Raw genomic sequence first — 27,226 nt, forward strand, 5'->3', positions numbered from 1 at the left:
GCTTCATTAGGCTGTATGCTCATTATTCGACCCGTGTTACTGTTTTATAACTCGTCCTGAAACTGTGTGTGATGGTATGAAATGATAGTTTACATATCCAATGCCAAGGGCACCACCAAGGGCTCATGAATGGGAGATAAAAAGAAGCAGAAGTGAAGCGGTGGAAGAACAGAGAAAGAGGTTTTTTTTTTTTTCTCAACCCCGTGACTGGCTAATTAGCCTGCAACTCTACCAAGCTTCAGGTGCACGGATGGGGTTCAATAGTTCATCTATCTACCACTGAGCTACAATTGTGGTAAACCTGGATTACCTGCTCTATGTGGTACCAGAACCCAGCATTACAAGTACCTGTCTTGTTCAGCAATCTGGAAATCAAATATGTCCAAAGAGCTAGCCAGCATGAGTGAATTTACCTGCCGACTGTTGTTCTGAAGAGAAACATAACTGCATACTGTACAGTTTCTGTGTACTACGGGGTAAAAAGCTTCGGGGACTTGAAAAGTGAAGCACAAATATGCTTAGTAGTAGAGGGACTTGGAATTTAAAAGATAACCAAAGATTGTTTTCATGGGATCAAATTTATGACTACTGTCACTTAAAAGGTGATATTTTAAAAGCTCCTTGCTGAGTTAGCTACTCTTGTAAAAGATTAAAAGGCCAGTGACAATAAGAGCTATCAATCACTTTTTGTTGTGTCAAACTCAGACTTTAAATATATGCCTCCCACCGTCATATTTGATTTTTCAAGCATTTTTCACTTTTTAAATTTAGTAAAAGACATACTATATATAGTTAGCTTACAGTCACCCATAAATGCATTATAAAACAGAAACTGAAGTCTGTTTTATTTTTTATTTTTTGCAAATCTTTGTGTGATGGAACAAATACTACTGAATTGTAAGAGAACATTACAGTGCATACACCTGATATTTGTCATAAAACCCATACCTCATTAACATGTAACATATCTTTGCATAGGAACAGATCTGAAAGCAAAAATTTTACATACAACCTTCACAAGTCTTTTGTTTTTACGTTTATTCTCACATACATTCAGTGTAACATAGGACTTTATTAAAGAGTTTATTAAGAGTTTATTCAAAAAACAATAATAAAGATATGTTTTGACCACTTGCTTGAAAGAAGACAAGAACAACAAAAGAGACTACATTCAATTAGTTAGACAATAGGAGATACCAAATTAAAAGTGTGTTTATCCTTTTTGTCCATGTTCTTTCTACTTTGCTCATCAAATAAGAAAGTTATGGGCCAAGTAATAAGTATAGTGCACCTTAGTAAATGCAATGTTATAATTCAAAATATATGCATGGATAAAAACTGGCAGCCTTTGTAAATTATTGTACCTTTACAGTCAACAAAATGAGTTGGTCTGTATTTAGGCCCTTTTTTCTCTTTTACAAAATTGTTGTATGAAAACTCATATTAATTTATGTGCTACTAGTACCAGTGATTGCTTTGAAAGCAGAGAAGAGCAGAGGGTCAATTTGGCTAATGAAGTTGTCAGAGGCGTGTAGCACAAGGGCTGATGGGAGGGCTTGCCAGGCAGCCAATAGTGAGTCTACGGCTGTGATCAGCCGAGCATGATGGGAGACCACCCTGCGCAGCGAGTGCTGAGGCCCGACACAGCTCTGAGATCAAAGAGCTGGCCCTCTAATGCACCAGCAGTTAGAGAGATGCTGCAGCCTAAAACATGTGCACAGACTCAAAATTGTGTACACAGCCTCGTATTTAAGGTTCAACTGGACAAAACACAGATATAAACAAATGTGTGTAACCACGCGTACTGTATGTAAAATCACATGTTTGCACATATACAGAGAATAACTCACAGAGAAGTCATGGTATCATGCATACTAAAGCAGAAGAAACAATGCACATATTTTAAAAGCAAAACATGTCTTCGTTTCATTTATATCTGTAAGGTGATAGGGTTCACCTCTTCAGGCCTTTTTATGTTGTCTACTAGTCGCTCTGTCTCCCTGGTCCAAGTACATGTCAGTCTCGTCTGTTCATATATGTCATGTCTTAGCCTTGGTTGCTCGTCTTTAGCTACAATATCTTATTCAAAGTCAATTCTCTTGCCTTCCTCCAGTTAGCCTCCAGTGTTAGCCGGCTGCTTGTTCTCTCACCCCTTTGCCTCTGTCATTTCTCCTTCTCCACGTCTCTGCTCTCTGCTCTACCCAGGGTTCTTGTTTGAAATTCAGGAGTGGTGCAGTGAGACTGCAATAACCTACATACAGATCTTTCTCCCACATTCTTTTTTTCCCATCAGTTCTTTTTTTAACTATTTAACCCAGTATTTAAAAAAAAAAAAAGTTTTATTAAAGGAATAACCCAGCACATGTGTGAAAATCCAAATACCCTTTTTTTTATTATGTGATTATTTTTATTTAAAAGAAAACAACTTTTTTTGTCACTTTGATAAATTGGCTACCACTTTTCCATCTACAAGAGGATGTGTGAAACACGTGTTATCACACTGTTCTTTCTTTACCTTTGTTTAATTGAAAGTGCTGATGCGTCTTTCCTTCACTTTGCCTTGTTACTCATTCTGTACCACCCTGCTGTGTGTCCCTGTAGTTTTCCTTTGCACGTGCGTGTGTGTGCGTGTGTGTGCGTGTATGCAAGTGTGAGATGCTGGAGGTGCAACTCGGGTATGTCCCGCTGACTCCTTGGTGAACTCCTCTCCTGCAGATTAAAATAAAAACAGGAAGAGTAGGAGGCCAGATGAGAGGAACAAAGTTTGTGTGTGCAAGCATGCAGAGACAGGGTGGGGGGTGGGGGGGTTATGTGTTTGTTAGAGTGCGTTAGAAACGGCGTGAATACAAATATGTGCTCGTGTATGCATGTGTGCGGTTAGTGCGAAGTTTCTTGTGCTTTTGCTTATGCATGGAAGTGGCATATGCTGGCAGCGGGTGGCAGTGCAGGAAAAGCAAGCTGGCTCGCTGGTGGGGAATCTGAGTCAGAGAATTCAAGGAGAAAAGAAAAAAAAAACACCCTCCTTATGCTGTGCGTGGAAAGTGGTGACATTTATAATCCCCCTTTTAAAAAAAAATGTTGTTGACCTTTAATGCTCTTTAGTTTTACTCTGCTTGTTTCATCTCTGAATTTAATTTTTACTTCTTTCAATTTTTTCTGTGTTAATTGTGTGATTCAGAGTGAATTATACTTTCATAACTACATTGATTTAGTTTTCAACATAAACATGCAATTGCAGTGCGAGAAAGCTGCTTGAACATGTTGCAGTATATACTGTCCTCTGTGCGTGTTTGCGTGCGTGCACACATGGCCTGACCAGATTAACTCTGATTAATCCATAGTGAAAGCCCCCGAGTATTACTTGGGACAAGAGATGCCTATTCCCATGCTCAAATCTGTCTGTATAATAATGTTCAGGAATAAATAATACATAAAGTATATCTACATATGTGGTGAATTTAAATATTCATGTTTAACTTTGCAGCAAGATCCTCAAAGTTAGTCAAATTGGATGGTTAAAGGTTCAAAGATAAGGGCAATGTGTGTTTTATACCCAGAAGGGGCTGCAAAATCAAAATGATAAAAATACTTGGCATCGATCTGAACATAGGGTCAGAACACGAGTTTAAATGCTGCTCTGCTATCTCTCTGAGGGAGTTTTGTGTTTGTGTATTTAAAAAAAAAAGAGGCAGGGTGGTAGAAGGGCAGATACAGTATATTGATGGCGCGCCACGCTTCTCCTCTCTGCCCTGAATAATCATGCTCCTGAACTGATGGGATACTGCTTCAAAAAGAAGCGAGTATTCGTAAACTGTGGATGAACTGGAACCTGCATATGAACCGAGGTGTTAGCCCAGCCCAGCAGCCATCCGCTTCCCCAGCTGGGTGATGCTGAACCTCCACTGATGCTGATCTTAACGAGAGCATGTGTGTGAGTGGTTGAGTGTAGGGGCTTATGTGTTCAGGCACAAATATGACTTTTTTTATTTATGCTGATTCATTTACAGCTGATAATTTGCTTTTGGGAATGCTGTTTTTTAATGTGGGTGAGGACAAAAGAAACAGAGAGGCTAAAATTTGGTCAAACTGGGTTTGCAGTTGAGCAAAAGTTTGCTCCAGGCTAATATTCTTCCTTTAGAATTAGTAATACTTTGGTGAAACACATGATTAATTGCCTTTTTTTTTTCTTTTTCCATTTCTTTAATTTTTTGCCCCCTAAAACTGTTACAGTCTGCATATAATTTCTTTAGGGCTTTGATCATATCTCACCTTAGATCTGGCTTTTTTATGGCTGTGTTTTTCTGAATAATTTGAAACTTGAGTGACAGATCCTGAGGCTGATTTGAGAGAAGACTGTTATACCGGATCCAACAGATAGGTGGCAGTGCACTGTCAGGCTAGATCAACATACTCCATCTTCCCCCTTTTTGCTCACTGTCTCTGTTAATCTCTACATTTTGATATGGAATATGTTATTTTCACATTTCGATAGTAAGAAATAATTTGAATTTTTATATTCAGTCATCTCAGCTCCTGCCACTGTACAGTTTCCATTCTTCGTTTTCTGTTGCACTCTTTGTCTCAATCACATTTCAGGTTGTATATTCTCCTTCCCTCATTTCCCCCTGCAGGTACTTCTTACTTAAATGTTATAGCACTTTTTTGAAATTTAATTTCGTACCACAAACATGCAAATGCGAGCTGGTATGACAAAATATTCTTAATTCCTTGAATCCCTTGAATCTTTGAACCTTTTTGCCAGGCACCTGTTAGACGTGACTCTTTATTCCTCTGTGTTCAGTGTTGTCTGTCAAAGATCAGATGCATGGTCAGTTGCAGTACTGCATGCCATCAAGTTAGAAGTGACGTAAGCAAACACATGTAAAGATGTACATGTAACACTAATACAGTTTGCCCAGATGAGTGCTGTGACTCTCAAGGAATAGAAAAAAGCCAATGGAAAGAGATGGCTTTGTCATCGAAACGCCCATCATTCCTCCCTAGAGATTCACTACTGTTGTTGCAAGTGCTCAGCTCTCAGACTTTCTTCTTTCTTTTTAAGCCATTTTGTAATTTACCCTGCATCAAACATACACTGTTTATTTTTCTTTGTCTCCCATCTACTCTAGTTTTCTTAAGATTTGCGTCTTTTTAAAAGAAATTTTCAGCCAAAGTGATCTGTGTTTATTCATTCTTATTTTAGCAAAAGTATATCTAGATAGTGTGTGTACGCTGTTTTAGAAAAGATCAAATTAACTTCCTACCAGCTGTTAACTGCACCTAAGTGAGTAGTTCCCAAAAAGTTACATCTATTTTATATCTTTCTGGTTTTCCAACAGCATTAAAACAACGTTGCTACTCTTACTGGACATATTAAGTCAGTTTTTTTCTGTCTTTCTAATGCTCTCTTGCAGTTTTGTCTGTTTCTCATTTTGCAGTGTTTGAGAAACTTCTACAGGCTTGCATAGCAGAGTAGTTGTGTGTCCCTATTTTTTGCCAAGGAAGTGTAAGTTAAGTGTCCCTCTCCTTATAAAATGGCTGAAATGTTATTATAGCAGTGACACTTTACTTCTTATCGGCTTGTCCTCTATTTTATTCCACTTCTCTCAGGGAATTCTGTGTGTGTAATCAGATGAATCCTTTACTTTTGCACATGCTGCAAGTTATATCTTCTCATGTTTTACCAAGCAGAATCGAGAACCTTATAGCATGTATACATCCGGACAGGTTGAAGCATACTCATTTATTTTTATGCGCGTTTACAGGACAAATCTATTTTTATGTGTTTCTTCCAGTCTTGTGACTTGCCTCTCCTCATTCCGACATCCTCCTTTTAGTCCTTCCTTTTCTACACCTGAGAGAGGCGTGTGTGTCGTGCCCAAGTTTACCACATGTTTGCAGGGTCAGCCAGAGTAGCTGGGTGAGCGCCAGCCTGCTGAGAGTGAGGGCCAGGGCAGGCCAGCGTTTGGTCTGACCAGCAGCAAGACCTGAACAGACGGAGATGGAGACGGGGTGGAGCTGCGGAGCTTGTATCCTGCAGATTAGAGCAATGTGCCATCTATACACACAGGATGGGCTTTTTAACTTACCACTAACCTGGCCATGACTCCCTGAACTTGGGAAGTATGTTCATGTGTGTGTGGTGTACAAATTTGTGTGCCAGAAAGCGGCATACACAGTTTTTTTTTTCCTCTGATGAGCAGAGGAAGGATAAACTTTTCACCTTTCCCATGTGATCTAACTAAAACTGCATTCCGTAAAATACTCATGCGCTTTCCACCTCTATGAATGTGTGTGTGAACTTTGTGTGTGTGTGTTTCTCGGGCTAATAACAGTGAACTTCAAAGATTATTGAACTGGAGATTACTTCTAATTCAGACAGATCTACAATGACTTGACAATTTTACAAATCATTTGTTATGTCAGTAAACATGCTTCAGTCAAGTGTATCTGAGTGACAGTTTTATTTTAGATATTTCAATATAAAATCATTTGCTCTTTTCTCACAGTTGCTTGTTTGTGCCGATCAGTTTTTTTTACAACTGCTAACAAAAATTGTATGTTTCTGAAGTAATTGTAATTTTACACAATACTTTCCCTTCAGGTCGTGGATTTGTTCAAAAATTCCTACAATTGAATGAGACCTGATGTAGGTAACATATTTACTAGACATTGTGTGTGTGCACTTACGTTTGTGGTTGTGTGTGCTCAGTCTTCAGCAGTGTGCCACATCTCCAACCCCTTGTTCTTGGATAATTGTGCTGCAAGCCCTCAGCCTCCCCTTTAGCCTGAAAACCAAGCTCATTGCGGCCCCCAAAGAGCACCGCCTCCCCACCCACGCGGTAGAGAAAAAAAATCCCAAGTTGTCCTTGTGCATAAAAGTAGATTCTACTCCCCAACACCTTTTCAAATTAATATTTGTGATGGGTGCCATTCTGCCAGCCCCAGTTTCTGTTCCCCGCCTTTGTTCCTGCGTTTGATGTAATGGAGGCAAGGACAAAGAGGAGAGCAGGCAGAGTGTGTGAAAATGGTAGTTAAGTGGGCTTAAGGGCTCCTTCAGTACCTACTGAAAGGCCTGGACCCTGAATAGGACCCTCGCACTGCTAAGCTGTAGTGCAGTAAACAAGACAGGTCCAGCACAAAGGTGCGTCTCAAATGAGCACAGACACCCTCGTCCTCTTTTTCTTTGCCCCAACCTCCCACCCGACTCTGACATCTGGCCAATCCCAAGATCTGTCTGAGTCCTCACTCCCCCCACCCCCACCTCTTCACCCCCTTCATTTTTCCTCCCCCTCATATCTTTTTTCTTATTCTTTAGAGTTTTTCTGGACTCTCTTCGGGAGTATGCGTGTTTGTGTTTTGTTGTACCAGTCCTGGCTGGACAGCTTGCTCCCCCTAGCCAGTCTTGTCCCCAGTGCTTGGGCGGTTCGGCTCTTTTGTTTCGTTAATTGCAATGAGTATAATGTACTAGTCTCTCGGAGGTCCACGAAAGACAATTAGACAATCCCAAGAATTTAATGAGACACCACCAGCCCCAGTCCCCCTTCTTCTGCTTGAGAAACACCCTGGTGTCCATTGGCACTGACTGTGATGAAGTGCGAAGGGGACTGTGATGCAGGTTTGGCTGTTTGTTTCTGTTTGTGTGTTTACCAGATTGTTGCTTTGCCCATCATAGAAATAACCTGAGAGAAAAGAACCAGAGAGATAAAACACAATGGCAAAAGCCCAAAAGAAAATATTCTATTTTGTTTTTATTTCTATATTTATATGTCAAATTTCTGGGCTTCGTACATGGTGGGATTCACATCTGAAGTTGTGCTCCAGTTGGACAGGACAGTTTTCCAGGGAATATCAGTGTAATTATTAAGACTGATTATCCAGTTCACCCAGTGAAGGAACAGAGCACTTGACAGTGTCATCCCCGAAAGGAAGAGGGATGTCCGGGGGGCCTTGGTGATGGACGAAACCCTGGGTGGCCTTTTAAGGACTTCTCTTGCTCCTTTTTTCAGTCTTCCCTCCGTCTTCTGTCTTTATTAATTCTCTCTAGTGTTCCTTTGCTCTCTTTTTTTCTGCTTTACATTCAGTCATCAACTCTAGGACCTCTCTGTGGATCATACCAAGATAAATCCTGCTTTAAAACAGGAAATATCCAAAAGTGATATATTATATCTCTCTTCACCTCTTGTTAAGATTAATTAATAATATCGCTTTACCTTTTTCAAGTGGCTATAATTTACAACCTTTAAACCTACACTTTTACCACATCATGAATGGAGTTGTCCTTTTTCTCATATTCTTCTTCTTGTCCTCTTCTTTCTCCCATTCTTTCTCCCATTCTGTCATTCCAGTTCCTTTTTTTCTTCCCTGGCTAATCACGGTGTTACAACAAAAGACGGGTCTCCATTATTGCATGTGTCTGTCCCAGAAGAAAGGAAATGAGAACAGGACAGAGGGTGGCCGTGGCCTGACACCGCACTATTAATCTTCCAGTAAAGCCTTGTCAGGCAGAAACGGACACAAATGGATCACTCCCATTAACTGGGAGAGTGTAGGTAAGGGCTTTAACAAGCGTTTACCAGAGTCCATTTTCTCACTAATGAAGAGGGGGAATACGCGGCCTCCTAGCCAAACCTGTGAGACTTGCACTTAAAGACCTGGACAAAGGGAAAAAAGAAAAGAGGGAGAAGAACTCGAGAAGGATACAAGATGACAGTATGTGAGCCCTGATAAAAAGTTATGCTCTTAGTGTTGACATATTGTATTAAGCATGGTGAGAGGTTTGGGCCAAGGTCACCTAAGTATTCACTCTTCATGGGTGTTCTACGAAAAAAGACTTCCTCGTCTGTGGGACGGGGAGAGACTAACCTCAGAGATTGGTGAGGGGAGGACTTTTGATTTTGGTCCTCACGATTCAGTGGGGAAAAAGAGAAGCAATATTGTCATTACTTAACCTTTAATTTAGGCTTATACTTGAATGTGATTTGACCTGTGTTTTCTTTTCTAATTTCTGTGATAGATATTCACACAGAAGGGCATGCAATTGTTGCATTCTTTGACATCGCAGTCTCTGGAGAAAGGCAGGGGGGTACTACAGTAGGTGTCATCTCATGCTGTTGATTTGCATTTATGCGCTATGTTTTAAACATGTGTTTGACATCCTATCGAGCTGACAAAAGTTCTGTCCACACAGCCCTGAAACCTGCTGGCACTGTGACATGGCTCTCAGGGATGTCCCCACATCACACCTGAACTCCCAGAGGGGTTTATGTGTGCCTGTGCTGTTTGGTATACATCTGTGTGTTTTGTATATGTGAGTTATCAAGAGAGACTTTCTCGTTGAATTTCTAATGCATCATGTCCCTTCTCCCTTGACACAAGTTGGACGGGCAAGTGACGTCTTTGAAGAGCCTCATGATAATAAGAAATATGCTGGAAATAGAGCAAAGATCAAGCTGTGGGCAGAACAGTGTGATTCATCACTGTCCCTCAGTTAAATGGTTTATAGTTTAAGATGATAAATAAGCTAACTAATAGTTAAAGAATTATAAGAATTCTATTTGCAGTCTGCAAATGTGCTTTCAGATATTTTAGTCAAAATTAAAACTCGGTATGTACAATAATATTGTCTAATATTGCGATGACAATATCAGTTACGATACACCTACATTTTCCTCATTCATCACTTTCTCTTCTGTCATGGCTATAATCTACACTAGGTGTGGGCATCAAGGCCAGTTAGTCTGCTGGGTTGACAAAATGAATTGTTATCATTCAGACCATGTACTTAAAATATAATCATTACTGATTTATTGGAGGCCGAGCAGTTCTTTATGACAGCAGTATTGCACTCACTGATATTGTGATGACAGTATTTTTTTGATACATTGTGCAGCCCTACTGAAAATATCTTCTGTTGATGTCCAGGTATGCCTCTTTCCAAAAAAAAAAAAACACGCTAATTTTTTAATATATGACAATCTATCAAAAAATAGTTACAATAGTGAATAGAAGTGGTAACACACTGGAATGTGGCCTAGTTGGCAAACTTCATTCAGGACGGCGTCTCCACAGTGTCTTGCAACATTCAGTGTTTCTCAGTTTCTTTGTTTGAGACGAAGTGGTGCGTATTCCTTTCACTTGAATTTTAAACGTGTTTTGAACTTTTTTCCCCTTCAAAATTTTCAAAGAATCATTGTGGACATGGGTCTTCCTTGGTATGATGTGGGTAAAGGTGGATAACAAAAGAATGTGCACCACCATGAATGCAGGTTGCATGCTATGCACACAAAAATAGGCTGTGATTTTCAAAAACTGGCTATTTAAAACATGGACACATGGCTCACTGGTTGCTTTTTCGCAAACACTCGAAATTCAGAGAGAATGCAATGGTGAATTTGCATATTTTCTCACAATCTTTCATAAAATTTGAGTCGCCAGCTAGTTTCCAACAGTCACAGCCCAGTGAGATACCACCTTAAGGCAACTGCATCAACTGATGTGGAGTCGGCTGTTGTTTTCTTCTGTTTCAAACAACTGTTCACAATCAGACAAGTTTCCTGACTGAAGTCCCAGCTAGTGTCATTACAGAGATAGTGGCACATACTGACCCAAGTGATATCAGAAACTGAGCAGGAGAGTGAAAGGACGAGATGCACAACTGAGCCCATTTGTCTGTTATCACTGTCTTTGTGTTCCACGGGCTCCCAGGGAAAACTAGGAGACGAGAGGAAGACTTCACCTTCTTCCTCCCAGACACTTCTCCACCCCATCTTTCCGAGCACTCCCCCTTCCACCCTCCCCACCCCACACCCCCACATACACCCCAAACATTTTTAATTATATCTTCTACCAAGTAGTGCGGCTCAGTAACCAAGGAGCTGACATTGATGCATGTGCTGATAAATCCACAAACACTGGAAACAAGATTAACAAAGATTTTGAGGAAAGGGTGACAGCTAATTTTGCGCAGTGGTTGGTGCCTCATTCAAGACTGATGTTTTTGATAGAGCAAGCCACGCCTGAGAATTCATGCTTCATACAGGGGAAGGTGACTGGAAGATATCACAACAAGACTTGCAGCATTTTCACTTTTTAGATTTTCTTTTTCGTGTGTTTTTCCGTCAGTCTAGTTGTCTGTTTTAGTCTTTCACTACTGACCATTTTACCTTAGCCTAAACTTTACACAATATATTTAAAACTCAACTTATTAATTTAGATCTATTTCATTTTTTGCTATTCATAATATCACTCAAATGTTAAAAAAAGAAATACAAGAAAATATAAGGCCTTGATTTAATTATAACCAGACGTTATGTCCAAAAAACATGAACAGAGAAAGTCTGCAAAAAATATTCACGTGTTGGTTAGCCCATTCTTTTGTGTATATGCCAGGCTAATCGGGACAATCTAATCAGTAGGATTTTTCATGTGGAGTTGGTGACATTCCTCTCCAGACCCATGGTCCTCTCTCTGAACTGACTCGCAACCCACTGAGACACCGATACATGCTCCTCTGAGAGAGATATCAGTCTGCTTCATCACCCATACCTACCGACACACACACACACACTCTACGAAGGAGAACGAGATAACAATCATACTTCTACAGCTGATTTCCTATTTTCTCATTGAAGGGGCCACTCCAGCCCCACCTCCTTCTATTCTCTTTCTTTTTACTCCAACCAATTTCAATTCTATACAGTACAAAAATCCTGCAGATTTCTTTTGTTCTTGTTTCATGCTTCTTTCCTTTTTCCCTTTTCTTTTCTCCCACCTTTCTCTTTCTTTTTTCCAGACCATGTGATGTCGCCCTTCTCAGAATCGCCTCCCCTGTCTTCATCTGTAGGCAGCTGACAGCTTCTTTTTTTCTTTGTCAATTTCTCCTTCTCTGTCCCTGTGTCTCTTTAGCTCTCTTTTTCATCTGTCTCCCCCCCACCCTCTCCATCTGCTTTCGCTTTTGTTTCCCCGGCCTCTCTTCCATCCCAACTTAAAAATGAGGAATGCGGTGTGACCCTGACCTCCATCGGCCCTGCAACCACCTTCGACCTCTCCAGGTGACCTCCTGTCCCTGTTTTGACAGCTTGATTAATTACCTAGTGTTATGATTTATGAGAAAAGCTGTATGTAAAAATAATAGACAACAGGTGGTCTTTAAAAAAAGTGCTAAATTTAAAAGAGCTTCTAGCGAGGGTTGTGGTGCCAGTGGGGTCGAGGGTGCCTGTGTGTGAGAAAGAGCCGAGGAGAAAGATGAGTAAATTTTCTGTGGTTAATTGCTTTCAACCATTTTGAAGGCTACATAGGGTTAATAAGAAAAAGTCTGTTGCTCCATGCATGGCTTCCTCACTTGCTAAAGCATGGATTCCACCACGTGCATTAGGCTGCATTGGTGAAAGGATGAAGGGGATTACAACATGCAACTCCGTGTGTGCTGTGAAGCATGAACCCAGGCATGTGGTAATGACACAATGGAAAATATGGTTGAACACAGACATACACGCGCGCGCACTCGCGCACGCACACACGCGCACGCACATGCAGTTATGCTATATGCTCTGCCACTTCTTCTCTAGGTTACATGCTGTGAAAATAAGCAGAGTAAATGGCAGGACAGACCAGCCATAGTGTTTACCCTTCACACTTCAAACACAGCTTGTGATTGGCTGTAGCGACCTCCCCTGACTCACAGACCTGTGGTGCACATCCACTTAGAGAGAGGTCAAACTTTTGGACAGTTGTGTGTGCGTGCGTAAGTCAGCGTGGTTGTAGTACAGTGTGACAACATTGTGGTCTGCAGATTTGTCATTTATTGCCATGTTATGTTTTCACTATACACAAAATCTCTAAGTAGAAATAAATATTCCACACATCTCAGGCACCTTTATCTTCTGACAGATTACACAACAAAAAATGTGTCCCTCAAAGTAACAGCCAGCAATATCAGTATGACCATCAGCTCTTTCTTGGGCTGTCCCTTCAAGGTCACAAAAACAGGGCAGAGGTGAAGGGACCTCCTTTTGATCTTTTGTTTATCAATACTTCAGTAGTCTTGCAGTGTTTAGTAAGATTTATATTCTAGGTATAACAACAATGTGCCATCATTCAGATAATGCAGATTATTCATAGATAATGTCCACTCAACTCATTTAGTCATGAAATATATACATTTTTAAATAATTTAACAGAGCATACACATGCTTAATTATTTTTTGTGTATGTTTTCTCATATTGGTGTGCCTCAGTCTCTGTACTCACATCCATGTGTACATATGTCTACAATGTTAAGATGCCTCTTCCCATTGACCCCTCCTGATACAGTTTGTACATATGGCCAACCATCTCACACCCAACCTGCCCATGTGTGTTTGTGTATCAACACACTAACTACCTGTCCAGATGGCAAAGTGAATATATTTGATACACTCTTTAGGAGCTCACATGGAGGTGAAATAGTCTTTGCTTCAGTCAAACTGAGTGACGCATCCACTTCTCAGAGCTAATTAGCGTAGTTTGTTGTTATTGTTATCAGAAATGGATGTTTTACTGTCAATACACATATCATCTGTTCAGTCTAATATTTTAAATAGCAGTGAATTTTCTCAAAAAGGCTTTTTATAGTATCACGTCTAAATTTTTTCTCTCTTTTTTTCCTCATTTAAATCTTTATTTATTTTTTAATTTATTTTTTACACCTGTGCTCCGGTAATTGAAGCCCTTTAGGATGGGGATGCTTTGGGGACACCTCCACTCTTCCCATCTTCCCTCTTTTTGTAGCCTCTCTGCCCTTCCCTCCCTGCTCACCTCTTCCCCTGATTTATACATTAAATAGTTATGTGAGAGAATAGGGAGGCACCTATCATTCCATGATCTATATCTCTGTGCGCCTCCATTAAAAATACATGTGTATGCTTAGGGGAGGCAATATAGAATATATAAATCAAAATGGGAACGGCATCATTGTAAGCCTGCTGTATTTATTTCCCCATAGCTTTCTCTCTGTGGGCCGAGGGCTCTTCTTACTTACTGTATTTCCTGTCCTGTGGCGAGCACATGTTTGATGCTCTAATATTAAGCTATTCTGGAAAAAAAAAAAAAAAACTGTTCACTGTTTGTCCAGCTGATCTGATAATCTGCTGAAGCAAAAGTCCAAATCAAAGCAGGATCATTTTTATTCTACTTTTTTGAAGGAAAAAAAAAAAGTTTGTGCAATTGTTTAAAGTTAACCAAGTTTAAAATGACAAATTTTTGGTGTTTTTTTTTTTTTTTAATTTTGTTGGGGTTTTTTGTGTGTTATGACTGATAAGTGGCTTTGGAGCTTATGACACATCTAGTAGCCAAGCTCAAAAATCTGCGTGAATTTACATTCACAGTTGGAAATGGCATGCTTCTCTGTAAGAAAAAAAAAAAGAAATAAATAAAAAAAGAAAAGAACAAATTTGACAAATGACTTGTGTAACATTTACTTGCACAATCGATAGCTCTGACAATTTCCACCTGGACGGTGATTAATGCTACATCCACCCCCAATCTAGCAGCCTCACCCACAACTCTACACCTCCCTCCGTGCACGTCGTGCTGAGAGCAGATGAAGCCGGCCTCCGAACTCAACGTGTGTGTGTTTGTAAATGCAGCGATGTCACTCCAGACATTTGGAAGCTTGATAAACCATTGAGCATAGATCGTGCCTGAGCAAATGCACAGACATTTAAGTGTGGGAAACAACTTACTCTTAAACTGGCTTTGGCGTATCACTGTGTTACTCAACAACTTCTGTATGAGTGTTTATATGTCGTCCTTTTTCTCAATAGTGCCGAAAATAGGTTGTGAGGAGCGAGATAGGATGGGAGAAACAGAAAGTGAAACAGAGAGAAAGAAATGTAAATATGAGCTTGAAAAGAAGCTGAGGCATGAAGGATCAGATGCTGTACTATTCTTTCCACTTCCTCCACCCCTCGCTGCTCCACTTTGAACTCATTTATAAATATTCAGCTCCACATATAAACACTATCCAAATGAGCCCATGCATCCAAGCCAAGGTTAAAAACTCTACTTCTTATTGCAGACTCAATGATTTGACTCGCTCAAAAGGTTAGTTTCTCATTCTGACCTGAACTATTTATGCTCATTAAGCTCAAGAAACATATAATCATTACCACAGAGGTATTTACTTTGACCAAATTAGCGTATGACTACATTAGTTCAAATGAACAACAAAAAGAGTCTTTGATGTTGAAGTAAAAAGTTAAATTTAGAGAAAATAATGATATGTGCACTCTTTGTTAGAGAAGAAACCCATGCAGTTGATCTATTCAAAGTGAACAGAACCAATGAAAGTCCGTACAAGGAAGTTATCAAAGAACATTAACTTTATACATTTACATGTACTTCATTATAATGTCTGATAATTGTAGGGAGCCTTATCTCAGTTGGTGTTGTAATTTTAGATTGTTTTCTTGCTGTAAATCATTTTTAGTCACATTTAAACGTTCCCTTTAAGCAGTAGCCTGTCCCTGAAGCTGTAACTAGGTATCAAGAGGGTGATTGATTTTGGCTGACAGGCTGATGACAATCCCGTCTCATCCCCTCTCACATCACCTCTAAGATACACATCTTTTTTTACAACCCCCGTCGTACAGTAAGTACTCCCCCACCTCTATGGTGTCCTTCTAACACAACTGTGTGTTTTGTGGATATGGGGGGTCTCCAACTGGTGCTGTGTGAAAATAAGAGAAGGGGCACCGTGACTTAATCTGACAGTACTGTGCAAAGTGTGTGGTATCTCGGCCTCAGGGAGACGGGCGTGAAAAAAAGTGAAATAGAGAAAAGAAGGGAATCCAGTGGATAAAGGGGCCCTGCATGCAAAGTTAGCTCACATAGAGGCTGAAACAGACAAGGTCACATGGAGCAGGGTGGCCCTGACAGTAAAGGAAAGAGAACAAGAGCGTTTGCTTGGTCTTATTATATTTACCTTCTTCTTCAGCTTTTTTGTATCTCTTCAATCATTAGGTTTATTGTGTATGTGTATTCTGTCTTCACCATGCCTGTAAACACTTTTTACTCATATTTCTTGTCATTTTACTTGCTAGCATGAATATGAACTTTGACACCAAAGGACTTTCTTATTATTCTACATAATCATTCGTCTCATTTAGACAGTGTACAGTCCTGCTCACCATTATTGGCACCCATGAAGTTTAAGTACATATAATGGAATATTTACTGAAGGAAATTCATCAAGTGAAACAACATTTTATTGCTGATAGCTTGTGCTTGATGCAAAACAGCAAATGATCAAAAACATTTAAAAAGATAAACATTATGAGGAAAACAAAGAAAAACATAATTTTTACCATGCCAATGGTATTGGCACCCTTTGCTGCAAATCAATATAAAAACCCAATTTGGCTCACCTGTTGCAAATCACACATCAAGATCACTTGTGATGGACTGCCTCCACACATATGACATGAATAAACCAATGAATGATCATGAAGATATTCACTCAGCTATGCAAATCATGAAGGGGTGCCAATAATGGTGAGCAGGACTGTAGTTTGTTCTTATCTCAAACCCAACTGTGGCCAGCAAGTATCTTTTTCTCTCATGTTCTTACTAAGAGTACTGCCAGTTAATGCTTTTAAGCTTGTCAGCCAAGGCTTTTCATAAATTGGGAATTTTATATTTTTTAAACATGGCAGAAAAAGCTGTTTAAAAAAATTAACATTGTAAGTCCTGATCTTAACCATCTCCTAACAAGTAATGCATAGAGCAGGCTGCCTGAGAGCCAATTTAAACGGATACATAATAACATCATATTGATTATTAAAAGAATTTACAACAGAAAAGTATTGTGGGTGAAAAAGAACAGTTATCTGGTCTTATTCAGTTGACAATACATACACAACACATACAGCCTCCAATTCACCTAACCATGCCATCCACTTTCCTCACTTCATGCACCCGTGACCGCTATCAGCCATGCTTTGTACCTGTCAAGTGATGTCCTTTTCCTTGTGCCCAGATCCCTGCTTCACTACATGAGAGCTCTCACATCAAAGCTTCATGGAGCTCCACACGCACAGATGAAACACCCTCTCACTCCAGCTGCCTCTGTCCCTGCTCCTGCACATTAGACACATTTCATTTCATTACAACACTAGAAAAATAGAGGCGCTGCTGTCTTAAAGGGACATCTTATTTACTTTCACTTATACTTGTGTACTCACCCAAATGTGGATATATAGACACACGCTCACGAACATACACTGTTAGCCTACTGTTTGTTTCGTCTTTTGTTTTTTTGTTTTTTTAAATAATTAATTTATTTATTTTATAATACTACTAAAAAGAAATGCAACAATGGTATTTGATCATAGTCAGTATTAGTCTCATCATAGTGATGTTTTGCAGCACAGCATGAGTTTGGTTCTGTAACAATAAATCACTATGATTATTAACTTTAACCTTTGTATTAAATGTATTGACTGCTTATCTATAATGTCTTAAAGGTGGTGTTTTAATCTATTTTTTAAAAACTTTTCAATTCTGCGCGTTATGAGATCACAAGAAAAAAAACTTAAAGTATGACGAAGCAAGCTCTGGTTTCCGTAGCAGCAGTGCTCTTTGTTGTGCTATCTGATGTGGGACAGGCTAACAAAAGAGAGCTAAGGAGCATCCAGAGCAGGGTGGTGAGGGTCGGGGTGTCCCCCCCTTAGAGGGGCTAGGGTGACCCTCTTGACCGCTGGCCCCAGGGCAGGGACACAGTGTGGTAGTGGCACAGGGGCACACACAGGGCATGGGAAGAGACTTAGGCTGCACACTACAGCAGAAAGACAAGATTGACCTACTGCTAAAAGACCATGTGTGTCTATTTTATCTGACACAGTGTGTGTATAGGACAAAGGCGGTGTTAAGCAATGCTAGCAATGTGTATGAGTGAGAGATTTAATGGTGTAAAAGAAGCAGGGTGACCCAAAGTTTGCCATCGGCATCTGTGTAAGATTCACACGTTGACAGCACGTCACAAAACAAAGATCAGATTATTGAGTGTGTGTGTGTGTGTGCGTGTGGGTGTGGGTGTGAGTGTGTGTGGTGGGGCCTCGGGGCTGGTAGAATCAGAAACTAAATCTTGTTGAGATAAATTTAGTAAAAGACATTCTGCTTTCAGTTGGAAAGCTTGTTTTTATGTGAAGATTTATTTTTCATTTAATTTGTTATTTCTAGCTGGCAATTCACAGCATGTATTCTTAGTAATAGTGGTAATATGTTTTATGTTTTATAGTATTTTTCATAAAAAAAAATATTCTTCATTAAGTAATTTTACTTTTGTAAAACATTCAAAAAAGTATGAACTTCAACATTCTCAGTCTGATTGATGCAGAGAAGAATAGGAGTAGGAAGTGACCAGACAGCGAGAGCAGGGTTGTCCTGACACCACTGTAGGCCTCTTAGTGTTCAAATGAATGATGGCTTCCGACACTGAGGTGATCTTGTTGGCCCTGATCTTCCAGACTAAGCACACCAATGACACTGGTTGTCTTTACAGCAATGTTCTTCTGGGTGACTGGATAGCTGAAGGGGTTAGCACTATTAAGTTTATGAGATGTATTTGCTTTTCTTAAGGAAGGGATAAGGGCATTAATGGTGAGGAACTGGGGATCATGATGTTAACAGTGTGTTTAAAGCTGGGGAGAGTAGAGGGTTAGGGTAAGACTGAACATGTTTAGAGGCCGCAGGGTTCACATCCCAACACGTGCATTGGTTGTGCTAAACCATTAACTTTTGCCCTTTGCAAACCAGGATTAGGGTAAAGAAAAAAACAAGAATATGTGACATATGCAGCACTTTGATGAGTACCTATACAATATAATGCATCCCTTATAACTACTCTGCCTTCAATTCAGCTTTTAAAAGTGAAAATATTTTCTGTTTTTGTTGGCTTTACCAGTATTGTGTTGATTTTGGCTCTGATACTGAGGTTGTCTGAGGTACACTGAATCAGTTTAAAACTTTTTGCCTTCCTCGGAATTTGTTTATTTATGTGCTACATAGAGAATATCACACAAACAGTCCTTAGAAAGAGTTCTTTGTGTAAATTTAACTGTACAACTTTAAATTACGATAGTGTTGCCATTGGCTTAATTGGCCTTGTCAGTTATGTTTTCAGTCCACCACCAGTGGGCAGTGGCACAATTCTACTGTGTACTGGGCCATGATACATCTCTCTCTCTCTCTCTGTCTGTCTTTTTATTTATTTATTCCATCCTTTCAGGATTTCTTATCATTTTAATCTCCATCTAAAACTCAGCTTTTACCTCCCCCCCCCCTCCTCCTCTAATTTTACTTCTTTTCCATCTGGCAGTTCATTTGCTAAAATGTGTGTGTGGTTGTCTGTTTGAACTTAAATATTTGTGTACAGACGTCTCTGTGATGTTGGTTCATTAAGTCTTCATTAAGTCTTTGTAATAGATTCCCCTCCAACTTTGCTTCTGCTCTAAAAACACACACAGTTCTGGGTTTGGAAACGTTATTTATTTAGCTATCAAATGGGCAATTTGTTATTGTTATTTATATCAAGTTGTAAAACACTTTCTGAAATTACTATAGACTTGGTGATTTATATGAATAATAATAATAATAATAATAATAATAATAATAATAATAATAATAATAATAATAATAATAATAATAATAATTCTGGGGCAAAAGATTAATGTTTTTTACAAATTTTATAAATTGCAAATAAATCAAATCCATCTGTCCTTTCATCAAAAATTTAAATTAGGTAAATTAGTTTCTTTTCTTTTATATTTGCTTTTATGTTACAAGCATGTATAGAGCAGGGAGAGCCCGACTCACTTTGACAGGAAGTGAGAACAAGACTAATTTTACAATATTAATAAGTGAGAAAGTGTCATTTTACTGTTAGAGCCAGTTTGCCTTTGTCAACACACGGCAGGTGCTAAGGGAAAGGGTGTGTGGCAGGTTTGATGTCAGTCGACTCAGGAGGGACACACACACATGCTGTGTCAACGGAACACAAGCACATTGTGTTAACACTTATTAAAGAAGATAAGACGTGCCGCCATGAGAGGACAGTGTGTGTGACAGAGAGGAAGCTGAGCAGCATCTCCTAAAGGTCTTTTTGTCATATCTCATTCCTTACATACTCTTGGTGTGTGTTTTTCAATGCGTGTGTTTGTATGTTTTTACTCAGGCGTGCCCCCATAAGTTTCAAATTTTCTGGTGTGTGTGTGTGCGTGTGTATATGTTCACAATGGAGGTTATGTGAAAAAAAGGACAGTCAAAGTGAAACAGGAATCCATTTATTTCCTGCTTTTTTTCCAAAAGGCTTGGGACAACAAACAGAGTTAATTAAAATGGGTTCAAAGTTGAAAAAGTGACTTGCACTCTGATAAACTTCTTTTTCTCCACATTATACTTTTTACTGGTATTTTGTGCTGTTTTTGCCCCCAACCCGTCTTTATTTTTTGTATTTTACATCATTGTAATTTTATTATGTTAAAACTTTTTCTTAGTTATGTCATATTTGCATGTTTGTTTTTGTAGACCAATTATCTGAAGTGCTGACTAAAAATGTTGCAAATTACCCACAAACAGTTGCAGGCAAATCCACGCAGATATGTATGCCTTTTCAGCAAACTAACTCTATGTGCTGGTAGGATCGATTGGGTTTGATATTAAGTGACACATGGCCTTTGGAGTTACTAAATGCTACTCACTGACTGAAAGTACCACCGCTGAATTCCAATCCCCCAGTTACTTCTTAGGCTTGTCTCCGCAGTGACACTTTCTCCTTTATCTCATTCACTGCCCTTTCTTTCAGTCGCAATTTGCATCTTTCCTTCAGTCATGAAAGATTCTGTCTTTTAAATGTAGCGAAGATTTTGTTTGCTCATAAATATCCATTGCCAAGCTTTTCCATGAAAAACATGAACTAGTTGTATTGTGACATTTATAATAGGCTGTTACTTTAACATACATATATTTAACAAAATATTTGACTGAAGTCAGGACATGTTTTTTTTTTTATCAAACTAAAAATGGTTTAATTTCATATGTTCATGTTAAAGACTTTAAAATGCAAAACAGCAGCAAGCAGATCTAATTTAATGTGTGATCTAAAGTTGAAAACAGATCTGAGCCACATGTCTGCTTTACTGTCTGTAAATATACATATGTTATTAATACTTTGCAGGACAAATAAATTTATATGGGCATGTTTAATTTTATTTGTCCCTCCAACCTGTTTTTAATTTGCCTAGTAAAGCAAAAAAAGGTTTAAAGATACAAATATGTAACACTACATAAACAGCAGTAGTAATAAACAAATGGAATATCATGGATGCTTTATAAAGCATATAAACAGTAACTGATGCTGTTGTTCTGAAACACAAACTTGTATCTGTTTTAGGAGGGCTATGGTGTGATGGTGCTCAACCCCAACCTGAACTACTTGGAAGTGGAAAAGCCAACAAAGTCGTCACCCATTCACTCCCCCGCTGAAGTCTCAGACGAACCGGCTGAAAAGAGGGAGCGCAAAGATGAACAAGAGGGCAAAAAGAAGAGAGAATTTTACGAGAAGTACCGTAACCCACAGAAAGAGGCTGAAACTGAACGCATACCTATACGGGTAAGTTGGAGGAGTTAAAAGAATACTGAGACAGAAATGAAATTTGGACAGCTGGAAAGAAACGACAGAGTGATTGATGTTTGGCAAAAACAGGCATGATGGGGGAGGCAGACAAGAGTGTTATGGGGTTGTAGGAGACGGAAGAAGAGACATAGGTGAGAAAATTTGAAGGAAGAATTTGGGCCAAATTTTGATAATAGAAAAGTGGTATGGAAGTATGTGGAGCAGCTGAGTGAGGCGAGAATATGTTAGATGACTAGGGATGAAGGGAGGATGGAAGGAAGAGGGAGAAAGAAAGGCTCTTGTGTGGTCAGCCTGTGTGTGAAGAGGTTGGCTGTGCTCCAGTCGCCTCTCAGTGAGCAAGTGTTAACCACATGGCTAGCTCCCTCTCTTTCCCTCTTCCCCTCCCTTTTTTTTCTCTCTTTCAGATGAAGGGCTGGTCAGTGAAGCACTGGCCCAACATTCGTGTTGACCACTGGGATTTTTATCTCTAAAACACACACACTGCAAACACACTGCAACATTCTTATCAGCTGCACTGACCGTATGCACTCTAATCATGCACACACACACGGCTCAAAGCACCCAGCTCAGCCACTTTACCTTGTGGTCAAACAAAGAAAATGACTCATAAATCTAGCTTCATTGTCAAAATTAATGTGAACAACAATGAAAGCAATGTCATCCTCTTCAAAGGCATCTTGTGTTTTAATTCACCCGACAAAGTTTATCAAGTTTCAAACTCCTGTAGGACAGTAAAATTAAGTAAGAGTTTGAGAAATAGGATTACATCAATCCATCTACTTTTGTTTTTATTAGTTGGATTTCATATAAGGATAGTTTCTTGATTAGAATGTTCTGTGTTTTGTTTGATTTTATGGCAGTAACATCACAGTAATGATTTAATGTACAGTATTTATATATATATATATATATATATATATATATATATGTGTGTGTGTGTGTGTGTGTGTGTGTGTGTGTGTGTGTGTGAGAGAGAGTAGGTGTTGGTTCATATTTGTACGTGTGTGTGTGTCCGTGTATGAAAGACGTCACTCTCTGGTTTGTGACAGGAGTTAGGGTTGCTGTAGGACTAACAGGCGGTGTGTGAGCTGTCAACGCAGGCTTTTTTTTTTCTCACCCCCTGGCAGTACCTTCATACACACTTTAATAAGGTGTAATTTGCTACAGCGGCATCTTACTCCATCACACTCCTTTTCATGTTCCTTACATGAGGAATTTACTTCACAGTATCTGACACTGGGTTTTTAGTAAATGATCATCATGTCACACAGTCCTGCTTTTATTGTCAGCTCTCAGTCTGTTTTTTTTTAAAATTTTTATTTATTTTATTTCTAACTGTAAGACTGGATGATAAGGCAAAAAATATAGTCAGAATACTATGTTCTGTATTGATTAGACTCGATTGCACTATAGTTTTGATCATGCTGCCAGTGTTTTATGTTGTAGGTGAATCTACTGACACATATTTCAGCTAAATTAATACAGATTTATGGTTATATTTTTAATTCTCATTGCACATTATTACAGAAGCAGCAGAATGCCTTCATCTTGTTTCACATTTCACTCACATTCACATCCCCGCCTCAGCTGTTGGATAATTGCACTTACTAAGTAGACTTCAGTCAAGTTTACTATAGCTTCTGTTTGGTAAAATCTAAAATATATTTATCATTATGCTAATACAGTACATTATTGCAACCTTTGCTTTTCTCTGCCTGTGGCCAAATGAGCAGTCTGAAGCTGATACAATTTTCTCAAAATGCTTTCTTGAGAAAAAAAAAATGATTTGAAAGATCTGAAAATGTGTTAAATGTTGTGAAAAGAGGGGGCAACAGTGTGCGTGACAAGACGTCCTTATTATTGTGTTTTTACATTTCAACTGGAGTGTTCAATCCAGTATAGTTGAGGAGCTCACTTTTTGCATTCCTCACTTTTCTCCAGTGAGAAAGGATGCTGCTATTTGTATTGTAAAAATACATAAAATATGTGAATGGGCAGTTGCTCACGTATTAATACTGTGTGAAAAAAAACACTGCCTCTTCATCATATGACAAGGCAAATAATCTAAGTCAAGTTTGACCTTGACTAAGCTGAATCAAAATCATTTCTATATTACTGACAAGCTGTAACCTTTTTGGCAGCTAGCCTACTTCAACAGTTTAGGAGAATAACTTAAGTCTGGTTTATGCCTCCTGTTTGGTCCACTCATTTTACTCATGTTTCCACTCAGTTCTTATCCATGCTGGTACCTCAAAAATAGTTTTCAGCTGTAACTGGTTGTGTGTTTTAACCCAATAGTTAAAATTGTAGACACTTGACTTTTATAGCTTTCTTTTTTTGCTGAAGCATTGGATGTTTAGTGTATTGATTGAATGCAACTCTTCCACATAACTAACATCATTCACATAATTTTCCCTCTTTGTAGCAAGCTTAGTCAACTAAAAGCTGTTGTTAATTTGTAGCTTTAGCACCTACATTATTCTTCTACTCAAAGGGTCTTAACATGACTCTTTTTGATCTTTTGTTATCTTGAGTAAGCTTTTTTTTTATCTAGAAGAGCTTTTTTGAGTTGAACTGTGAAAGTGCTATAACTTGTTTCTGTTTTTTTTCTTACCTTTTGGTGTTGTGTCAACAAGAGTAAAAGTAAATCAATTGTGAGGTACACAAATCTGAATTCTCCAAAATTGTAAACTTATAGTGGTATTTGTAATAACAAAATGTAATTATAGTGCTCTGTCAAGTTAATTTGTGACATTTTACTTACTAATACTTAAAACTATGCAATATATTGACAAAACATACACTCTTTTTTTTACTCCTCCACACTATTAAATACAAAATTATTTGTACTAAAACTCCACCCACCCACCTACCTAAATAAATAAAAAGAAACAAGGTAATATAATAGCTTGAAATCTGTTTTTGCAAAATACACTTGTATTTAGCTGTAGGATTTGCAGTACTTGGAGTAATGATTAATCAGTGAGCAGGTTAGCTTTCTGTTGGTGCCTCTTGAATTTTGACCTTTGACCTGAAAGTGAGAAGGATGTTTGTGTGTATGACCTCGTCTTTATTGTCCATGTCTCCTCCGTCACTGTGTTACTGCGCTGCTTCTGTTTGTCCTGGAGTAAGCTGTCACATGCTTATACACACCCACAGAAGCACAGATATGCAGAAATACTCACATGCTTGTCGACAAAAGAGTAAAGTGAGCAAAAAAAGAAATTGAAATTGTGTGTTTGTGTGTGCGTCTTTCTCCTTTAGCTCACTTAGTCTGGGTAGGTGGTGGATTAAATCAAACCTCTTTAGCAGGGCTGTTTTTATCTTTTTCCTTTTTAAACTGCATTGACCAAAGACACACACACACACACACTCTCCAACGTTTCCCTATTCACCGTACCTCACACTCTAACTCCCGCTGAGCAGCTAGACCACCTGCACATAGGCATTCAGAAGAATGCATACACACACACACGTATGCATAAACTATATCCTTTAATATAATATTCAAAAATCTAAGGTAACACAAAAATAGTTAGGGTTTGATCTGTACTTAGGCCCAGACTCCTAAAGTAAAATTGAAAGTTCTCTCTTTTATCCAACTCTGACAGACTGAGATGGATGTTTGTGCACACACAAACACACAAAAACCCACTGATGGAGTTGAGTTGATTAATACGCTTCCTTACACACATTAATAAGCTCTTAACTGCTTTTAGGATTCTTACTTTTTAGCCCTGGGTTCATAGTGTGCAACCTCTCAACCTCATCTAATCGCTCTCCTCTCTTCTTCTCCAGATCCCACAGCACCCGGCCATGTTTAGGGGGATAATGGGAGAGGAGAGAAGAAAAAAAAGGGAGGACATGGAGAGGCATGGAGGGATAGAAAGTCTGATCGGGGGGATGCTGATTAGGATAGCGAAGGGGGAACTGGCGGTGGGGGGCACTGTCTTAGCACTTAGCCATATAGAAGTTTGGGAGTTCACTTTACTCTGAATTTTAGCAGTAATCCAGTTAGCTATTTTCTGTCAGCCAAGCGGAGGAATGGCAGGAACAAAAGGCACATTCATGGGCTTAAGAAGCTTCCAAAGAGTTCACCCAAGGCTGGTTGGCTGGGATTAGGCCAGCAGGCCCTGGAAAGAAGAAGGGGAAAAAACGAGCAAAGAGGACAAAAAACAGAGCTTTGCCTTTCTTTAAGCCCCACTTATTTCTATAAATGACTGGAATAGTTTTCTTTTATTTTTTTATGTTTCTGCTTTTAGTATTGGTGGTTACCTAAATGATTAGAGACAAATAAACAATAAGGCTCTTTCTTTAAAAGAGTTTTAAGGATAATCTTTTTGTATTACTCCAAATGTATTCAACTTGATGGCAATATCAAGAATAAAGAAATGCATTAAAACCACAATGAAGAAAAAAATATTGGAGCTAATATGGTAATTTGAGGTATTAAGTCTGTTGTGTTAACTTGTTTACAGTAATATAGGGTGTTTTGTCTGGACAGAATAAAGCATGAGAACTTATTTTTTCTGTTCTTTCTTCAGTACTGGAAATAATCTAATTTTGGGTGTCTTCAATTTTTGGAAGCCAGTGTAACACAAACAGGATTTGTTGTACTGTCTCATTCTATTGGTTTTGAATCATGCATAGTTTGTTTTCTAAAGACAGCTCCATCCAATATTTACATTTTGCCTCTACATAACTATTATTCCCAGGTGCACCTGTGTGCAGGGGGCGCTGAGGTCCTTGTCTTGGCCTGTGTTTGTGCAGAGAATGTCTGTGTCCTTATGTTCACAGTGCAATACAAAATGTCCAGAGGATTCAATAAAGTACACACATTTCACATCTACACACACATACCAAAGCTTGATTATAAACATTAAGACACAGACACACAAGGCTGGATTTTTGCTCTTTGTCACCCTCACCTTTTTGTCCCAACCTGTAGCCCACAAGGAATTATACAGTCAGAGTTTATTTCACCTTTGTCTTGCAATCTTGACAAGAAGTAAGACTCAGCATTTCCAAGGATAGGTAGGAACTTGATTAACCTCTGAACTTGGTCAGAGGAGAGGTCAATGACCAGAAGTATAAAGCTACTCACTTCCTTTCTGCAGAGAACAAATTGGCTGTATGCTATTTTCTTTTTGTTCTTGGGTGTGAAAGGGTTGTGTGTTCATGTATTTTAGACACAATTCAAGTACACCACAGTGCGTGGCCTTTTTGCACTTCAGGGTTATGTCCTATTAGAGTTCAGTGTAAAATTTAGCACATTTGACTTCTGAAAGTTTCTAAGTGTATGAGAGCATTCCTGAGCATGCGTCCTGGGAAGTACAGAACATCTGTTCATGCACTCGTATATGTGCAGTTGTGTGTTCGACCAAGGCAGAACCAGCATTGCCGGTCTCAGATCCCTGCTCCCAATCTTCCAGTCAGGTCAACCATCAAACACTTCCATCCTGCCCTCCCTCACACCTCCTCACCCACCGAGCTCCCTGCCCCTCTGCTGCTTACTCTCTCTCTCTCTCTTTTTCTCTCTCTGCACACAAGCCT

The 27,226-nt window shown here is 39.1% G+C and overlaps 1 protein-coding gene across 1 annotated transcript in view; it reads left to right on the plus strand.

Annotated features, from left to right (window-relative positions):
- Window positions 1-27,226, plus strand: part of fam172a (family with sequence similarity 172 member A) — a 143,474-nt gene that overhangs the window by 34,011 nt on the left and 82,237 nt on the right. The window contains exon 7 of the mRNA XM_017427964.2: window positions 21,431-21,649. Coding sequence (XP_017283453.1) covers window positions 21,431-21,649 — 219 coding nt within the window. The remainder of the gene's footprint in view (window positions 1-21,430; window positions 21,650-27,226) is intronic.

This window comes from Kryptolebias marmoratus, linkage group LG1, assembly GCF_001649575.2.
Source record: "Kryptolebias marmoratus isolate JLee-2015 linkage group LG1, ASM164957v2, whole genome shotgun sequence".
Lineage (NCBI taxonomy): Eukaryota > Metazoa > Chordata > Actinopteri > Cyprinodontiformes > Rivulidae > Kryptolebias > Kryptolebias marmoratus.